General features: G+C 34.2%; 2 protein-coding genes across 2 annotated transcripts in view; one reads left to right on the top strand and one right to left on the bottom strand.

The window, feature by feature from the left end:
- The first annotated feature begins 8,507 nt into the window (after nt 1-8,507).
- LOC149796980 (uncharacterized) overlaps nt 8,508-20,036 on the top strand; it is an 83,378-nt gene continuing 71,849 nt past the window's right edge. The window contains exon 1 of the mRNA XM_089960676.1: nt 8,508-8,651. Within this exon, the coding sequence (XP_089816802.1) occupies nt 8,573-8,651 (79 nt within the window). The 5' untranslated portion in view covers nt 8,508-8,572. The remainder of the gene's footprint in view (nt 8,652-20,036) is intronic.
- LOC149796981 (uncharacterized) lies at nt 12,340-13,050 on the bottom strand. Its single transcript, XM_089960164.1, has one exon. It carries the CDS (start codon nt 13,048-13,050, stop codon nt 12,340-12,342), a length of 711 nt encoding a protein of 236 aa, XP_089816290.1.

Below are 20,036 nucleotides of genomic sequence, written 5' to 3' on the forward strand. Positions count from 1 at the left end.
AAGGGTACAGGAGTGTCATTGGAACGTTTTTGACTGAATTAATTGGGTGCATTAAGTACCGCTTTTATGATCAGGTGCATCTACTGTGATATACTGTCACTACTGTAATTAATAAAGCATGTTTCCCCAGGTATGCACACGCAGAACATGATATATATTCTTCGAGTTGATCCAACTTCAAAATTGTCTAATATGTACCTTAGAGCCGTTTAAGTGCAATATATAGTTTATTCAGGTACAAATTGAAAATAGTCTACATTATATAATGGATAGTAATTTCAAATGCGTCGACAATATTTGCTAATATTGATTTTATAATGGCATTTGTTTATTGGGGAGCTAAATGGTGTGACTGACTGTCCACATGGAACGTAACTCTTCGAGATTTACAAAAAGTGAAATAATTATAACGATCTGAGAAATAAATCAATAGAAAATGAAACGCTGTTATATTTGGCCTTTCATTATAAGATCCAAAGAGTTATTAGTATTCCCTTAAAGCTGGATGTTAAGTGTTTAAGAAATGTTTGTACACTTTTAATCGAAGCGCTATTCTTATGTAGTCAGAACTATATCTATCTATCTATCTATCTATCTATCTATCTATCTATATATATATATATATATATATATATATATATATATATATATATATATATATATATATATATATATATATATAGAGAGAGAGAGAGAGAGAGAGAGAGAGAGAGAGAGAGTCTAGAGGTTTGATCATGAAAAAGAATGAAAACACATTAAACTGTACAATAGTGAGATATTTACCATATTCAAACGCGAACCTGAACAAGATATAAACACAAGAAAAAGAACAAAATAAATTAATATTTAGATAAGTTTGAATTGTAATCAAAACTTAATTTTGTGACCCCATCTCTCAAGACAAACGTTTCGTATGATAGGAATGTTGGACCCACCCCACCCCCCACCACAAAGGCCTGCTTGGGCGATTACTATGCCATGGCTCTTATTGCTACATACCAAAATAAAGCTTTCTCTTAACTACTTTAGAGTTGAAAAAATATTCCCATGATAGATGAATTATCAGAGGAAAGGACGGTTCCTTAATGAGTTTACTCTTCATTAAAAGCTAGAGACAATCAACATTTCTAACAGGCAGTACCTCAGTTTGGCAGTGTTGAACTCACAATCCGAGGGTCGTGTGTTCAATAGCGCCATGGCTAGCCCAGGTCGGCTGCTTCGGTGTGTTCTTGGGAAATTCACTTAGCTTCCATTTTATCGGCATAATATTGCCAGTAATGTGATAAAAGTGCAGTTAAAACAAATAAATAAATAAATAACATTCAAAGCAGCATTACGAATTATTTTAGGAATTAAATGAATGTATGAACAAGTTATGTCCCTTTGACCATGTGTAGCATTATGAGATTGGTGTGAGGGCACATGTTTGAAATGTGCCGTATAGTTGCGCAAAGACTGCAGCATAAATAGCCTAAATACCAGGCCTGCATAACTTGGTGGTAAATAAGGGAGCCTACTTAATTTCCCTATGCCAATTTTTGAAATGTTTAGTTATCACTCAGCGACGGTCAGTCATCAACTCTATCCACGTAGTAACGTTAACTCTGTCTGATGAACCTCATCCTCTAGTCCAAAGCGTGTTGTCGCGAAGGTGGTTATTTTGTGAGGAATGTTGGCAACATGTATAGTTTTAAAGCAAACACCGTTCAGGATTTTAAAAGAGCAACAAAACCCCAAATAATCAAGGTTACCATTTTATCAACAAGGTCATATATCAATGTCAAAAGTCAGACTCGACTCACATTTCTTCAAACAGCACATAAGCTGGTACAAACATTTCAAAACATAACGGAGAAATATAAGAAATATAATAACATTCAAATAATACTATCTGTTACGATTTATAATAGGCAGGTTTGAATAAACCAATGAAACTTCTCAGGTCAAGGCCACTGCAGTATGACCTGAAAATATGATTTCCGTGTGATGCCCTAAGTTCAACTGAATATGGCTCCATCTTCCTTACAAAGCTGATTCCCATGAAGGTCAAAAGAAGTTACACTGCCTATATTCAAAATTGTCATGGTAATTACGAACCCAAAAAGCCCAAGGTCATTATGAATAAAGATGAACAAAATTTATTTCTTGAGTCTACTGTCTTTGCTGTCATTGAAGTTTACGATGCTTTTGAGGACCAGTAGAGTAGAAAACACCGATTCACACTGAATAGAAGAAGTGAAATGGTTTCTTACATTGCCTTTCTGCTACACTTCTTACCGCCATCAGAATTACTAAGCTGTTTCCCCTGTATCTGCAACAGACTTACCACATTTCAAACGGTAAGGTAAACCGGTCAGTATCTATGTAGTCTGAAGAAAATGTATGAGGTCTATATTCCATCTTTCTCTCTAAATATCATTGAACCGACTTACAATTAGTTTAATCAGCACAAACGTAATAAATACAGGTAAACTACGAAACCTTTTATACCAAACCGTGATACTAATCTACGTTTTAGCTGAGTTGTTTATCCTGACGTTTTGCGTTATATTATATGATCAAAGTTTTAATGTGCGGTACTCTTTGTCCAAACGTAAATTAGCATGAATATAATTTTATTTTCTCCTGCAGTACATAAGTAACTAGCACATTCTTTCCTCGTGACACTCCGCTTATTGTACTATTCAAGGAACCGTTTCGTGCTGGACGAGTCAAAGTAGGACCTGGCTGGCAGTACCTGCCAACAATTTCTTGTCGGGATATCATAGCTATAGCCCTGGTATAACCCTTGCTCATGTTTTAAATTTACAAATCACAACAGTTTCATTGCCTTTCTGACTTTCTGATTACCGTATATACTCGTGTATAAGCCGAACACCTAAGGAAAAAATAAAGGTCTGAAAGAAGGGAGATCGGCTTATCCGCGGGCTGATGTCTAAACTTGACAGTTTTTAAGTCTTTTTGTTGGCTACTGTAATGGCTCTTGGGACACGAAACAATATTTTTTTCCGTGTCCTAAGACATTGGCATGTAAAATGAAATAACTTTCGCTGACCCGACAATTATTAAACTGTTACAAAGTACTATGATTGATTTTGTTATTATTTTGCATGTGCATATTTTCTGATTTCTCCAACACGAAATTAAACAAAAGTAAATACAGACTTCATAAATCGCGGGCCGGTTGAGTGTACCCGGGAGACCAGAGTGAACTATAATGTACAGTACGTACACAGTGCAAAGCGTGCATAGCGTCACTTAAATCCATATTTATTCACAAACATATTAGATGCAGATTTTGCTTTATTGTTTCGACCAAACTGCATTCTTCCAGATAACATTTCAGTTAGTCCTTAATATCTGCTTCATTTACGGTGAATCACGCGCTCACGAGTTACTCATTTTAAATGATATAAGCTATCCTAGAAATCGAGGTAATATTTTAAAAAAGGTCCGCACGTTTAATTATACAAAGCACATAACTATCATAATTTACATGTTCACGAAGAGTGGTAATAATAAAGGCTAAAACTCTCATATAGATCAACTAAGATCAACATCAATCAATTTTAAGTTGTGTTTTGGCTGAACAAACATCATAACTTTCCACACAATGGAAAACTTGATGTTTCGGCGTCTCCTATGTTGATAGTCGGCGAATTTGTCGTTCGTTTTGCGACAACATTACAGGCCAGTTAATCATGAAAACCCTGAAACTGGCATGTGTTAAGAGAGAATTTTGATCGGCAACTATACCAGTACATTGATGTGTATATGCCTTTTATTCCATAATATTAGCACGATTACCGTAATTTAGTTAAACGGCATTTAGTAAGGCATACCTATGAACTTTTCAAAAGCCAAGTATGGAGACTGAATAAAACAACAGAGATTGGGACCTAAAATCAGGAGGTTTTTCGTGGCAGTGTTAAAGCATTGTTTTCACTAAATATTGATAGATCTTCCTGGTCCAATATGCGTGAAATTCCCAAAAGACCTGCCGTATATCCCTGTGACGCGCCCTATCTTCCCCCAGGATGTGCCCTGTTTTCATATTCTGGTCAGCTGAGGTCAAACTGCACAATAGCTAAAGATTAGTCTTAAATAAACAAGCAAGAAAGCCAGCGCAACTAATTAAAAGTTAATCCTTATCCATGCAACTATTTTGTGAAAACGATTGGCCCTCCGTCATAATTCAAAGAAACCATATTCTACATTATTGTGTGTTACGCAAGCACCAGCAATTGATTGGCAAATAAAGGATTCCCAATATTGTTGAACTAAATGTGTCTAAATAGGCAACATGTGGCAACTATTTTCACCTCGTTGTATATCTGACCTTATACCCTTATTGTCAACTCGTAAAAGTTTAGTATTGTTTACTATAAAATATGTATTCTGAATTAGTTTTTTGAGGACACATTTGCTGTGTGGTATGTTATTTTCATTCCTACTTTTAATTTAACAATGATGATTAACATTGGTAAATACGGTATAAAATGCCAGGTGTTCACTCGTGTAAGTTTCTTTCGTGGGAATGGCGCTATACCATATGGAGTTAAAGCATTCGCAGTGATCATTCTTGGGATTGAAATTAATTGTGGACGATTTTATTGTTGTGGTTTATTTTTTTGTTCTGGTTTTTTATTTGTATTGTATTGTTGTAGAGGTAAAAAAATCATTAATTTACGTGAATAGTGTTTAAACGTAACATTCTATTTAGTGAAGAAGCGAATTCTTTCTAATAAAGTATTTATTTCGTCACAACAATAATTCACAGGTGATACAACAGAACATGTAGGACTTTTCTTGTTTAGAAGAAATGAAAATCGAAGACATAATTTAATAATCGAGAGTTCTCTGCAAAAATCAAAAGATATTATGAAATCGGGAGGTAGGTGTGGCGCGACCCCCAAAATCAGGATTTTTTTTTCTTACCGGCTTGAACGTTGACAGGTATTGTGTAAGGTCGCTTACATCAAAGCAAACTTACAACTCGACTTTTACGGTATTAGCATTTTTTTTTCTTCTGAAACTTCATTATTGTATTTTGGAGATATCATTAAAGTTTAGCGCAATGATGCCCATGATTCGACTCCAAAGGATGTACTTAATTCAGCGCGTAATCAAACATACATTGTACATGCGGTGGCACTAAATACGTTCAGGATTCTAAACCGTATTGTTGTTCGTTGTGTTGTCATACTGGGATTACACTTTAATGAGTTAGGTATTTACAATTTCAAAGCAAAGTAAAAACGTAATTATCGGTGCACTGATATAAAATATCCAATGCACTAATGCATAAACAAACAATAATCGAATCAAAAGGGAGGGGTAGTGTTACACTCGCGATTACTAAATTCTTGTCATCTTTCGATCAAATTATACACAAATCTAAATTAGGCAGAAGCAATAAAAGAACAGAAAATTAAATAAATTGCTTTTCAAAAAGGTTGATACCAATTCTGTTTAATAATCATGCACGCCGACCTTGAGAAAAATATACACGTATTTTTTTTTAAAATTCATAAATTTGCCTAAATAAATGCATTTTGAACTTACCTCGTGCATCTTGAGATGTCTCGGAGTTGAGGATCAGCTTTTACGCGGGTCATGCACCTTTTAGTAGTTTATACCTGTTCAGTTTGTGGGTCAGCTTTTACGCGAATATATACGGTATTCTCCAATTTCAGATTTACTATCTTCGTTACGTATCGGAAAGCAAATGACCCGAGATAATCCAAAACGATTGTCTTTCCTCAGATTTATTCCTTCTTCATTAGGATCCTAATGACATAGTCAGTCATTATTATTTTTGTAATTTCTTGCTTTGTATACAAACCTCGTTTGTTTATACAAAATTTTGAGCTCTTTACCTCCATTCTAGCATTTAAGTATAGTTTGTGACATCCTAATATTTAGCTTATCAGTTTACATAAATTCCAGGATGGAAATGTGCTTCTTTTCAAAATGGCATCATAATTAAGAACCAAGATAATGACGAAAGTCTTCTAAAGAGTTTTAAAGAGATTCTTTGTAAGCCACCATAATATCCATTGACTTTCCATGTCTTGCTTGCTATGATCTGTTTTTAATTGCTCACACACACACACACCCACACACATCCACACACACACACACACACACATCATTCTGCTATTTTGATTTTCGTTTACACTTGCGTCAGTGGAGTTTGCTTCTTTATAATGCCAACGAATGCGTGAAATATAATTGTTTCCAAATTGCGGTACCAACGTTTCTCTTTTGCTTGTGCACAGGTCTTCATTTTCGGCACAGGTTTCAACCAGTCCTCCAGAACGTCATCGCGACCTTGAGGTTGGGAAGCACTGATACAAGGAATGCCCGTAGGATCACTGATGGGCAACAATATCCTTCTTTTGTACATACCTAGTAACATTTTATTCGTGTCTGTGAGACATTTTCCTCATGGTAGTGGGCAATTAAAAAGACCATACTTCACTGATGTTGGCTTTGTTTCTTTGTTTGGTTTGATGTAACTCAAGCGGATTATTTAGTGTCGAGGCAATTGGAGTAAAGTGCTTTACCCAACGATATACCACGTAAGCTGACCCATGCTGGTTCGATGGATGGATTCGAATCGGAAAACTTTCAGTCGTGATAACTGAACCAGCGCGGCTCTCTGCTAGTTTTGTTAATGTAATTGTCAATATTACATTTTTATTTATTCTCGACAGAGGGTTATTTACGGAAATATATGTAGCTCTAAAATTTATTTGTTGGTCTTACATCTGACCTTCAGTTTGTCATTGACTTGTTATATAAAATGCAGATATTGTCTACCAGGTTATACGCTTTCAATTGATATATGCTGTCAACTTTCGTCACGAACTTCCCATGGGTGTACAACTGACATGGACTACTCTCCCTCAATGCACCCCTCCCCCGCCCATGAACACAAGTTTATAGTTCCTATTTTTTCATTCTCTGTTCTTTATTTCTCTATTTTGTTTCTTATTGTTTCGTTTTCTGTTCTTTATTTCTCTATTTTGTTTCTCACCTTTCCTTCCGTTCTTTCTGTCTTTCATTTGTTTCCCTGTTTGATTCCGTTTAAAATTAAATTTCATCCAACCATCCCTTTGCCAGTATCCGATTCAGTATTACAGAAAAGAAGTTTTAACTTTTCTCACTGCCGTGACGCTTATCATTGCCACTTTAAATTGCATCGGCCCTTGCGTGAGTTTATGAAATCAATGCTGAACGTGAATACAAAGGGTTAAAAATGTGAACCTACAAAATGACATTTCCCATCGTTATTTTTCAACTTTCTTTGCGTTGCTACTGAAAGCTACGTAGCATATATATAATTACGTATTTACACTTCAGCAAGTACGTTTTACCTTGCTTACATTTAAAATATTCTACCGCAGAGACGGGCAATTTACATAAGGAATGTATATTCACTAGAAAATAGACGATGAAATAAGATGCAATGTTCGCCTTTTCGCTTTGGATGATTAAAGCAGAGGAATCGCCTTATTATATCTATAGATCCGTACTGAATCAGATTTAAACACCCGTTACTGGCAATTTTTTATATGTTCGGACAACACATATTTATCATATTTACTTATTTCAATATTCAATAACTTTGATCATTGAATAAAGAATACAAAGATAATTTCAAGTGAATAATGCATAAATAAGAGCGTTTTCTTCGGCTTTATTGTGAACCTCTTTGGTAGCTTTGAGCGTCAATTCAGACGAAGCGAGCATATCTACATTTTCAATGGTCCATTCAATACAACTCACCTGACAACCAGTTCAACACTTTCTTCCAAAGGAAATTAAACTGGAGTCCGCTTTACTCTTGTATTACATATTAATTTTCATCCATTAAACAAGAAAAATGCCTTGTTTGCACCCTGAAAACAACAGGGTCAAAGTGAAGCACGTTTAGAAGCAGTCATATTTATAATAGAAATTATATAGCCCTCTTTAAACACGAGAAAGCGTTTCACTGTCGGAGAAAAACGTCTTATAAATATACGCTTAGCATCGACTTTGTCTTCCACTCATGTGTAACTAGCTTTCACGTCTACTGGACCAAATCACTATCGATATGAGGTTATTATTAATTTATATGCTCCAAACACTTTGGGGGAAACAGCGAGAAGGAATTTCCAATATATAGGTCTGTCAGTAATTTATAGTTTCTTTTCTATGGTGGACAAGTGGTGGGGAAATAAAACAGTTTTAGAAAAAAATGCCATTTTCGAGATCTCAAATAAGCAACAAGAAGATATAACGAATATGATAAATTTTGGAACATAACCGATACAACATTATTAATATCGGTTATGCATGGACCACTTAACAAACTTAGTTGTTTAACTTCCCAAAAAGAAGTTTTCTGTTGTAAATACACTGGAGTAAGGTTGTAAGTTATGACAACTGTTCCCGTTTCAGGTGACGAATAGGATCTTATCCAAGGAGGTAGATAGTTACAAGTGCGCTGCGTGCAAACAAGACAGGACATTAACTATTGATCGATCTCCAGGCGAGGAGCCCACCTTTTGAGTGGAAGGAGATGGCGGACAGAAAAGTATTACGTTTTCTGCGAATATACCTGTGCCATTACATAATTATCTTAAGATTAGGGACATCAGGTAAGTGATACATACATACATTTATATATATTATAAAAAAGGATCGGGTCTCTTTATAGTTGTTTCATTATTTTCAATTGAGAGGTTTCTCTGTATAGTTTTTTCCAGCCAGTTTCTTCCAAAATGTCCAACGGTAATGGACAGTAGTTTGCTTGATCGTTAATGTCAATAACGTATAATTATTTGATGCTTTACTCTAAAACTCTGACCATGAATTCAAACTCTGGTTGTAAGAAAATAATATCATAGAAGAACTGTAATAAGGAGTTTTTAAAAATTATTGGTGCCTCCTAAACACCACAAAATAAGCAACACAAAATTACCATGCAGCAAATAAATACTGCAGTATGTTAAAGAGCCAGAAAGTTCGTAGAGTTGCATATCCTATTCATTTCCTTGCTAAAGCGATCATGAAATCACTCGGAAATGCCTTCTGATCGCACATTTATAATATTCAACTTTACTGACTTTTCTGTTCTCATGTTTGAAGTTACGTAACGGTTTACGATCGTCTTTCTTACATATTGGTTACTAGATATATCAATTATTCACAAATTGAACGACAATACAGACGTTTTTGCTTCAAAAACGCTGTGCTCATTTGGCACGTGAGGTTTCGGTGCTTGAATAAAGCTTGGTAACAAAAAAATTCTTGTCAGCCATAGGACCAATTTCTACTACAGACTAATATGCAGCATATAACTTGTAGGTACAAACCATTGACATGTTTTCGGTTGTAGAGCTGTAAAGAGCGTATCGGTATCTATTAGCACAGCACTGTTTTCCCGTGGGAGGGGGTGGATTGGATAGGTGATTAAGTTAAAAGTTGAAAAGTTGCATTTAGAAAAAGTATGAGAAGGAAACATAATTCACACGGGAAGAGTTGGTTTACTGTCCTAATGCCTCTAAACTGTCATGTATGATGAGCTTAAGGTTACATCCGGTGTACTGGCTAATAACAGGAAGCGGTGATCAGTACTAAATTACAACAAATGAAAATGAGATTTAACGTTTTTCGTTTAACATAATTAAGAAAGGCAATCGTTCATAATTAGTGCAGGATAGCTTGCACAGACGGAAGTTTGATCTAAAAATGTAACATAGCATGTAATTGGTCTTTTGAAGGTAATGTGTCTGCAGCATATTAAGTTTGTTTATTGAAAGAATTAGGAATAGATGGGTATTTTATAGACTAGAAAGGGTCCTTTATTTTATTTCGTCTCTGCCAATTCGGAGATCCCCTTAAATACGTCCGTGAAAGGATGACCCTCCTTTTTTAAGTCATACTGATGTAAAGGAACGTAGCTGTATAATTTGAATACTGCTATTAAGATGTTAAATTCGGTCTTAATGTCTCTATAGTATTAAAAACACGTTAATTACAAGACATTTCGTGGACAAAGTTTCATCGACGTACCATATTGGAAGAGTTTACTCAATATGAGCATTCCCGAAACGCACTCAAACATTTTAGCTTCTACCTTGTTGTGTCTTTGCATTGCGTTCCACGAAGTCACACGTTGGTTTCTGTGGCATCCAGAAAAATTTGCGTCCTAAAGGCTTTTTTTTTTCCTTTTCTTTATTGCATTTTTAAATGTTCTTTCTTTTCTTACCTTCTCATTTATTTGGGTGAACATCAACTTTTATTATTACAACTACACGGATGTCAACATGAATCTCGAACTTATATTTATTAGGTTTGGTTTAGTTTCCATATCGCCTAATAATAGATTTATTATTTGCAAGACCCATCAGTCGCTATTGTCTGTGAATCTCAGCGTCGGTCTTAAGATTGATTAAATTGTATCAAGCTGATTTTGTGAGTACCTTAGCGGATATATTGTAATAGGTCATGTCCGACCGCTCGACGGCCAGTGCGTCCAAGTGATTCTTGTACTCTGAACTCCATCTATACTGACGGAGGCAGAATTGTCGTATTTTGTGTGATGTTTTCGGACGATGAGTAGACGACGTAAAAGGTTCAGATCTTCAATGTGGTCTGAAGGGGAGGAGTGGCTGGACGTAATAGGTAACCGTTTCATATGGAGACTACCTTATAACGTGAACTCCATCTAAACCGATGTAGGGAGATTGGTTATATTTGGGATGATGTATGAGAATGGAAGGGAGATTACAACGAGAGGTTCTAGCACTGAATGCAGTAGATGAGTGGGGTGGAGTGGGGTGGTGTTGGTGCTGGTGGGGGAGGCTAAAGATACCAAAATTTGACGATATGTGTGACTGTTACCACTATTAGGATTAATTTTGCAATTACCAGGGCCCGACTTCTAAGACTAGACTTAAGACATGTGATAGATTAAAATTAAGTCAACAAAGATTTCGACAAGTAAACATTCTGAGCTTTAGATCTACATCTAAATCCAGACTTAAGTTGTGTTTGTGAAATCCAGGCCTGATTGTATTTGAAATTGTTTATTTGGCTCAATAGGGGATGTTGACGATCAGCAGGTCTTAGATTAACATTTTGAAAGGTCTAAACCACAATTGTACCACGTGGGAGTTGGAATGGGATTCAGGTTTTAATGTACTAAGTCACTAAGAGCACTTGATCTGAAAAATTCGATTTCCCGAAATATGTGCGAAAACATTTATCAGTGGAATCAAATTATCAGAGCCTGGATATTGTAGGTCGGTTTTGTATTAAACTGTGACTTCATAAATCTGTCATTGTACACACTTTTCTAATAAAAAATGTATACAAATAAAACAGTGTATTATTGTTTTCAAGCTAAATCAAGGTACTTTCACGAATGGCGAATATATGTACTGAAATGTTGGAATAATCGTTCTATTTTCTAAAAGCCGTGTTTATTCACTTATATTTCATTGCAACTATTTCATATATGTCGCTGCTATGACTTAAAACGTCCTAAATCATGAAAAGACTACGGCCCAAGTACAAATTTATTTTAAGAGAAATTTTTAAAACTTCTTTGTTAACGAGTAAAGCAGGTTTAATCCATTTTTATATTTCTCTCTATGATCAAGTCTTACCCTTTTCTTTTGATATCAGTATTGATTTTCCTGTATTTGAGCTTTTAATTCAAAGCATGTCTGTAAGCCTTTTACACTTTCAATAGATCAGAATGTCAGTTAATGAAATTTGGCCTAACCATTTTATAATAAGAATAAATGTACGACATATCTAATTGTTTTTCAATTGTATTCTTTACAAGGCAGTGCATTTTGACAACTGTCGTCAGACATGGTATGTAGGCCTATTCCATTTAATAGCATTGATCGCCTCGAATACACCTCGCTGTACGTTTAGCAACCGATACACAGCTCGTGAAAGTCATTTTAACTCCTTGAAAGGGGATTTTATGTCAATGGTGTGAGTGTTTGTCTTTCATATCAATAATAATACTATTTTAGTAGATGAAAGAAAAACGGGTCCTTAATGCCAGTGTATAAAAAGGCACATGTTTAAGTGCCATGAGTAATAGCACTATCGATCTGCTGACAAATATATATCTGGAGATAAATGCACAGCTTTGTTTCTCTACTCCACTAGTTTAGATCAATGCGGTCATAAACACTTTAGTTCGTTGTCAAGTTTGTAGACTTGCAACTGTCAAGGATAAGATATTGTCATTATTAAATATAAATTGCTCCTCACGCTGAGAAATCAAAGCTAATCTTAAGCATTCTCAAATCGAGGCTATTCTCAAGCATTCTCAAATCGAGGATAATTCTCAAGCATTTTCAAATCAAGGCTATTCTCAAGCATTCTCAAATCGAGGCCATTCTCAAGCATTCTCAAATCGAGGCCATTCTCAAGCATTCTCAAATCGAGGCCATTCTCAAGCATTCTCAAATCGAGGCCATTCTCAAGCATTCTCAAGTCGAGGCCATTCTCAAGCATTCTCAAATCGAGGCCATTCTCACGCATTTTCAAATCAAGGCTATTCTCAAGCATTCTCAAATCGAGGCCATTCTCAAGCATTCTCAAATCGAGGCCATTCTCAAGCATTCTCAAATCGAGGCCATTCTCAAGCATTCTCAAATCGAGGCCATTCTCACGCATTTTCAAATCAAGGCTATTCTCAAGCATTCTCAAATCGAGGCCATTCTCACGCATTTTCAAATCAAGGCTATTCTCAAGCATTCTCAAATCGAGGCCATTCTCAAGCATTCTCAAATCGAGGCCATTCTCAAGCATTCTCAAATCGAGGCCATTCTCAAGCATTCTCAAATCGAGGCCATTCTCACGCATTTTCAAATCAAGGCTATTCTCAAGCATTCTCAAATCGAGGCCATTCTCAAGCATTCTCAAATCGAGGCCATTCTCAAGCATTCTCAAATCGAGGCCATTCTCACGCATTTTCAAATCAAGGCTATTCTCAAGCATTCTCACATCGAGGCTATTCTCAAGCATTCTTAAATCGAGTCTATTCCCATGCATTCTCAAGTTATAAACAATAAGTACTCTTAATATCGGATCAGATGAAAATCGTTAGGTGTTCATTTTAAAGAGACGTTCCTTTGAGAATTATATCCTTACATGTATCTGATGGGTCCAAGTGTTAAAGAGTAAAAGAAACATATCGATATCGAGTTTTATACTTCCTGAGCTGACAGATCTTTTAAAATGGTTTGATTTGATCTTAGATATTACCTTAAAATTTTCAAAATGTATCGAACTGTACTACTTAGCACATAACAATATAATTCTACTATTACTACTACTACTAATAATAATAATACAAAATCTCGGTCACATATTAAAGTACACAAGGCAAAATAACTTATAAAGGTATGCAAATATATTGATACAACTTGTTTTGTTGCTGACAAAATTCTGTCTTTCAATTTTTTCGTTTTCTTACTTTTTGTTTGTTTATGTTTATAAATAAAAGAAAAACATTATGATATACACGAAATTAAATTCATAGTATACCTGACAAACAGGATTAATAACTTTGAGTTGTATACGCCGGTTTATCTATGGATCTTATTAATAGTCCATACCTGTGTAATGAAGGCTAGGCACTCTCAGGAAGAAATTCAGCAAGACACTTTCGTTTGTATATGTAAGCAGAGTGTATTTAAAAATAAAATGCTTTAGATTTGAATTTTATCTGATAAAAGGCCAGTAAACATGAAAATCAAACTGCTTACTCCTGCTTTCTTATAACGAATATTTGTATATATATAATTCATGATTATTAACCAGATTTATCTCCTCAAATGTTCATTGTTAATACTCCTGATTTGGGAAAAAGAACGGTTTCGATTTTCGCGGGTGATATTATGTTAGCAAATTAAAATTTAAGTAGATAAAATAACTATTAACATCATCAATTGTTAATTTTGCGTTTACAGCCAATCAACATGCTTTAGTACTCATAAGTCCATTTATGATTAAAAATTGTCACGACATGCCTGTCAACTTAACAGGTACCGCACCGCGCTGTATTTGTATTTAATTGCTTAAAATACGGTATATATATATATATATATATATATATATATATATATATATATATATATATATATATATATATATATATATATATATATATATATGAATTTCACTTACCTGTTATAGACGTTACGATGCCCATCACTGATCAATTTGTCATATTGTTTGAAAACAGATTTGAAAGCTCTCGAGAAAAACGTGCCATATCAGTCTCCCGAAATGAATGTACTCACTTTTTTTTTACTGAAATATATAATCCGCTAAAACTCATATATGCAAATACATTGTTCACCAGTCTGTCGACGAGATAACCTGTATGTTTGTCTTCAATATATCTTTTTTTGTTTTTATTTTTTAAAAGATTATTCGACGTTTCGCTGTAAAGTTATGATACAAAATAGCATTATATATTTTGTCGATAAGGGAACACTCCTATTTTTGTATTTTGCATTTGAACAGGAGGGATAAGAGAACATTATAAATTATTAAAAATCTGTAACTCACTCATGTTTGTGTGCATTTAAATCCATATAAAAAGTAAACAACTACTAGACCAGGATGACTTTGGGATGTTTTAAAATTTAAATTAAAACTGCCTAGATCCACTCATATATTTGCGTATCACATTCTTGCGTAGGATAGGGTAATCATTAAAATTCATTACAAACATGACTAAACTAGTCAGATTTAAGGATACTATTTCCCAATGTAAAAAGCACCAGAGGACTAAAACTGTTAAGATAATTTAGTGAACACAGCCTTGAAAATTTGTTAAATTATGACAAAAAGATACATTATTCATAAATTGAACGTGAATGCAACAATGTTGGTGAAAAGACATAAATGCTTATTTATTTACATGGACGGGATAAAAATGCGGGTCAAGGCTAATTATGGTGAAAAAAAAGAAGAGAATAAAAATGCTAATGTTCTGAATCAAAATATACAAACACAGGATACAACGCTTTAGAAAAGATGTTGATTTACATGTTAAGAAACCGATATATTATCTTAAGGATATTCCACTCTTTATTTAAAGTACATTAAATTAATCAATTAAGTTCGAATATAAATCCTGTTGTACAATTCTCTTCAAACAATTTGCTCTCCATTCCTTTTAGACGGACAGTCCTTAATATTTATTGTACTCGTATTTTTATGAGTGAGCAGGCAATTTTATGAACATTTATTATAATTCTGCTCATTGTCCTTCATACACGCTTGAACTTTGGACTGCATCAGAACTTTGCTTCTAAAGATAAATTATTTTAACAATTGCTTGTAAAGATAAATTATTTGAACAATGGTTTTACGCAAAATAGATATACAAAGGAAAATGCATTACTATTAAAGGGAAACATATCATTTCTATGCGAAGGCGATTCCTAACAAAGCCTTAAATATTATTTTTCACAACCGAATAGCTGCCAAAGAAAAGAGTCCTTGGGATAAAATATATTACGTTTTTTATATTACAAACAATACTTTTTGTATATTCCGGACAAATATTTGCTGTTTGCTTTCATCACAGCCATTTACAGGACAGATTTATACATTGTTTTGTTATTCAACACAATTTCCATTGATGTATATTCAAAACTTTGGTCTACGTGATATATATTTTTTTAAACTGTTATACTTGTAGACGGCTTATGTATTATAATTAAAGTGTTGATAAATGTATAAGACTGGTTTGTTAACCAATCTGATTATTGTTTCCTTCAAAAAGAAAGATTATTCTACGACATCTGTACTCTAAAATAAAATTTTAGTAATGATGTATATTCTATATTATCCTAATTAATTATGACATGATCTTGACAATTAATTGAAAAAAAAACTCCCAAATTACAGACAAAATCGTCACGTGTAAAATTTTAAGTCTCCTTGCAAAGTTTGGTCATGAAGATTTGCCGTAATTTATTTTTGAAATTGAAAGTTCAAAGAAAGATATTTAACCCCAGTTTAAGTATGCCGATGTGCTCAATTTTTTTATTATGCCTAAAGAGTATTATAAAAACATGCTGACACTGGTCCTACATTCTAGTATCTGATTTGTAAATATATGTGTAGGTTACGGCCAGTGTTTTCTCGATTTTCCTAATTTACAAGGAAAAGGACGGTCTACGTGATCTTTGATGTATCTATCTTATATCTTAACGTCTGTGCAGATCAAGATATGAAACGGTGTACTATAGTTTCATTTAGTTCTGAAGATATTTGTGAATTTTTTTCTTCAAAATGATAATTTATTATTGGGCTAATATCTAGTATGGTGGTAAGTCTGAGAAAGGAAGGCGATCTCATAACCGGATTGGGTGGATAGGTGGTGGTGCAAAAATCAGAAAACAAATGTACACACATAAACGTATATTCACTGGTAACTTGAAATGTTACCATACTTTTATTCTTGTGTGCGTATATAGGTTATTATACACACTTTGAGTAAACAGCCATATAGGCCTTTGCTTCAGTGCACTTTCCAGGAACGTCAGGAACGTCAGGGTCCTTTTGACATCTTGGACCCACCCCCAAACACTGGGTCTGATCCGGCCTTAGATGTTGTTTTAGAGAAATGCAAATAAATGTTAATATCTCGAGTGTTAGATTTTAAATTGATGATTTAAAACAAACTGATTGTATTGATATGATTTCTCTTGACAATTGTAAATTTTCAACTTTCTGTTGTCTATAATACTTATACAAAGTACACTTTTGCTTTTGTTTTTAGCAGCTATTTTCAACCGTCAAAGTTTATCTGGTTTTAACTTTTATATGGTTTATATATATATATATATATATATATATATATATATATATATATATATATATATATATATATATATATATATATATATATATATATATATATATATATATATATATATATATCCTTTCTGTGTCGTGATTAAATCTGAAAAGTCCTCTCCGTGTTGTAATTCAATTTGTGAAGTGCAGTGTGCAGTTCATATAATTGTAATCTCAGCATTTGGACGTTTACCTAGGTCCTTATGAAAGGATATAGGTATTTAAGTTGGATGAATACAAGAATGCTCTGAGACTTTTTCAAGTGTAATGTCAATTTATTTTGCACTAATGAGGATCACTTAAAGGCCTTTTCAGTGTTGCATGAGTTGAGAAATCTTTCAATGCTGACTTGAAAGCATTCGATATGCTTCAATACCTGACAATGTCCATTTTTAAAGAAAATTAAAATGCGCGCCATGATCTCCTGTTGAATACTAATGTGTACTCCAATATTTCTTCATATCATAAAAACTTTTGTCAAAATTCATAAGAATGGATCAATAGTTTGTTCTGCAAAGAGATTACCGGAAGCAAATAAGAGACGAATACAGCTTCATTCAGTATAGCGATACTATCAAAAACAATCCTGGTTAACGCATTAGTTTGTTGAGAGACGCATAACAAGAGACCCATTTTGCTACCTGGACCATATAGGTTCTCTGTGATCTTTCATTACGTGCATGTTGTTTTCGTTTTCTTCAGTTTTCAAATGTACATGACTTTGTCGTGAGATATGCAAAACTTGACATATTAAACCGATATCCATCATACAATGCTTTGATTTAGAGAGATTTGAGATCTATGGTGACAGCTAAACGGGTGAATTACTACTTGACTTGAAATAGACAACAATAAAATTTTATTAAAATAGGCAACACAAAGAGCTTATATCAACAGTACCAATTTATGTATTTCCTTCACGTCAGTCTAAAAAGACCATTAGACCCTAAAATAAAAGACTAGTAATAATAAATAATAATAATAAAAATAATGATGATGATGATGATGATGGTGATGATAATAGACTGAGGTATACATCAGACTGAATTCAAAAAAAATGGAGCCAGTTTTAATTTTGCCAGTTAACAGCTTAGACGCAACATTAAACGAAATTTTGATCTCACGAATAATTACAACACATACACTAGACGATATACAACCCATATGGACGATTTTCTTTTCTGAAGTGAGGCATTTTGTGAGGTTACTTTGGTATTAAAAACGCATTAAGTATTGTGCGCTGTGAAACGTATTAACAGGTATAAGTATAACAAATGTTTAATCAGGTACGTTTAACCCTTGAAACCGATCTTCTAGCTTTCCAAATTGTTCGATGGTAGATGAAAAGATGGAAAATTAAACATCATTCGTCTCTGAAAATATAATGATAGACGATGCAAGTTGGGAAACGTTTTGTCTTCTTACGATTCATTTTTCAGCTTTGAAAATTATAAGATGGAAAATGAAAAGGTTGAAAACTCTTCCATATTCCACATCTTGATCCATTTGTTCATCTTTCAACGTTCAAATTTCATTTTCAAAAAGTTGGAAGATGAATTGTCAAGCGATTAACTGACCACGTTTGATTATCAGTCTCTTCTGTTTAGAAATTTGAAAAATAGAGTGTGAAAAGGTGTGAAATTGCTGCTATCTTCTTATTTTAGTAAGACGAAGTTAAAGATCGATCTTTTAGTATTGTAGATTTGCATATCATGGTGTTCGATTATGTCAAATTGTTTGCATATTCCCACGAGCTCCCTTGATATAACCTCGTATGAAAACAATTATTGATATCCGTCATAGCTATTTTGTATCGAACAGTTTCTAAAAAGAACGAACGAAAAGGAAAGATTTAATATCTATGTTATTAGTTACGCGTTCCTTTTTTATCACCTCTCACGAAAACCCTTCTTTAGCGTGCATTACGATCTTTTACTAGTCTCGATTAATCACGAAGGTGAATGACACTGTCACGAAAGGCAAACTGCATACCAACAAAAGGTCATGTGCGTGCGAACCTGCTTACATTCTAACTAGCTATCGATTTGCGTGAATGCATGCAAAAAGCGAATAGTGCTGAGTTAAACATGTCTGTTATACATTTTTTGAGGGATGGGATGTTTGGTTTTAAAGTCAATTTTAATCATTATTGGCTATATTATGCTGAGGAAATGGTAGCTTATTGTCTTTCTTAAAGACATACCAAGGCGGCCAACCCGGACTGACCTGGGTGAATATCTAACTCGGGACCCTTTACTTAAGAATCCAACGCTCTACCACATGAACTCTGTGGAGGTACAGATCTACAAGTTGTATAACATAAAATAATTGCACTGCATAACGCGGCCATTATTCTTCTGCAACCGAGCAAGTAATATTTCGTCTGACTTGATAGCTTTCCAACCGTAAGAGCCAAAAATCCATCAAGCTTAATTTTGATTTATTACGTCTGAAGAGGAGAGAGAGAGAGAGAGAGAGAGAGAGAGAGAGAGAGAGAGAGAGAGAGAGATTATGGGACAGCCATTTCTGTTGTTTCTTTCTCAATTTCTGGTTCTATTTGAAGTGGTAGTACAGATAGTGCAGTGGTTAAAAAAATCAAAACAAAACCAAGAACAACTCGATATATTGTTATCCTATTTATAGCTATTTGCCTCTGTTACATATACCTCGTTGAACGCGATTTAGAAAGATCACATTTACTAAGCTGAACCGATTTCAACGCGATTTAGAAAGATCACATTTACTAAGTTGAACCGATTTCAACGCGATTTAGAAAGATCACATTTACTAAGTTGAACCGATTTCAACGCGATTTAGAAAGATCACATTTACTAAGTTGAACCGATTTCAACGTGTGATTCTTCATCGGCATTACTTTGTATTACACGTCTTAAATCGGTATACCATACTTTCTTTCCTGTTAACTTACACGCGAGTCATCAGGTCAGCGAATTAACATATTTCAATTATCTTTTTCCCAAGCTTGCCCTACCTCTTGTACATTTTTGGGGTTTCTAGTAGGTCCACTTTATTTGATTTTTCCTCTTTTTCTGCAAACATCACATATACAGATTTAAACATGGATGCATGGGAAGTGCATTGTCTTATTATTTTCAGATAGTTTTTTTTTT

The sequence above is a fragment of the Sinohyriopsis cumingii genome, chromosome 6 (genome assembly GCF_028554795.1).
Source record: "Sinohyriopsis cumingii isolate HCF-2022 chromosome 6, ASM2855479v2, whole genome shotgun sequence".
NCBI lineage: Eukaryota > Metazoa > Mollusca > Bivalvia > Unionida > Unionidae > Sinohyriopsis > Sinohyriopsis cumingii.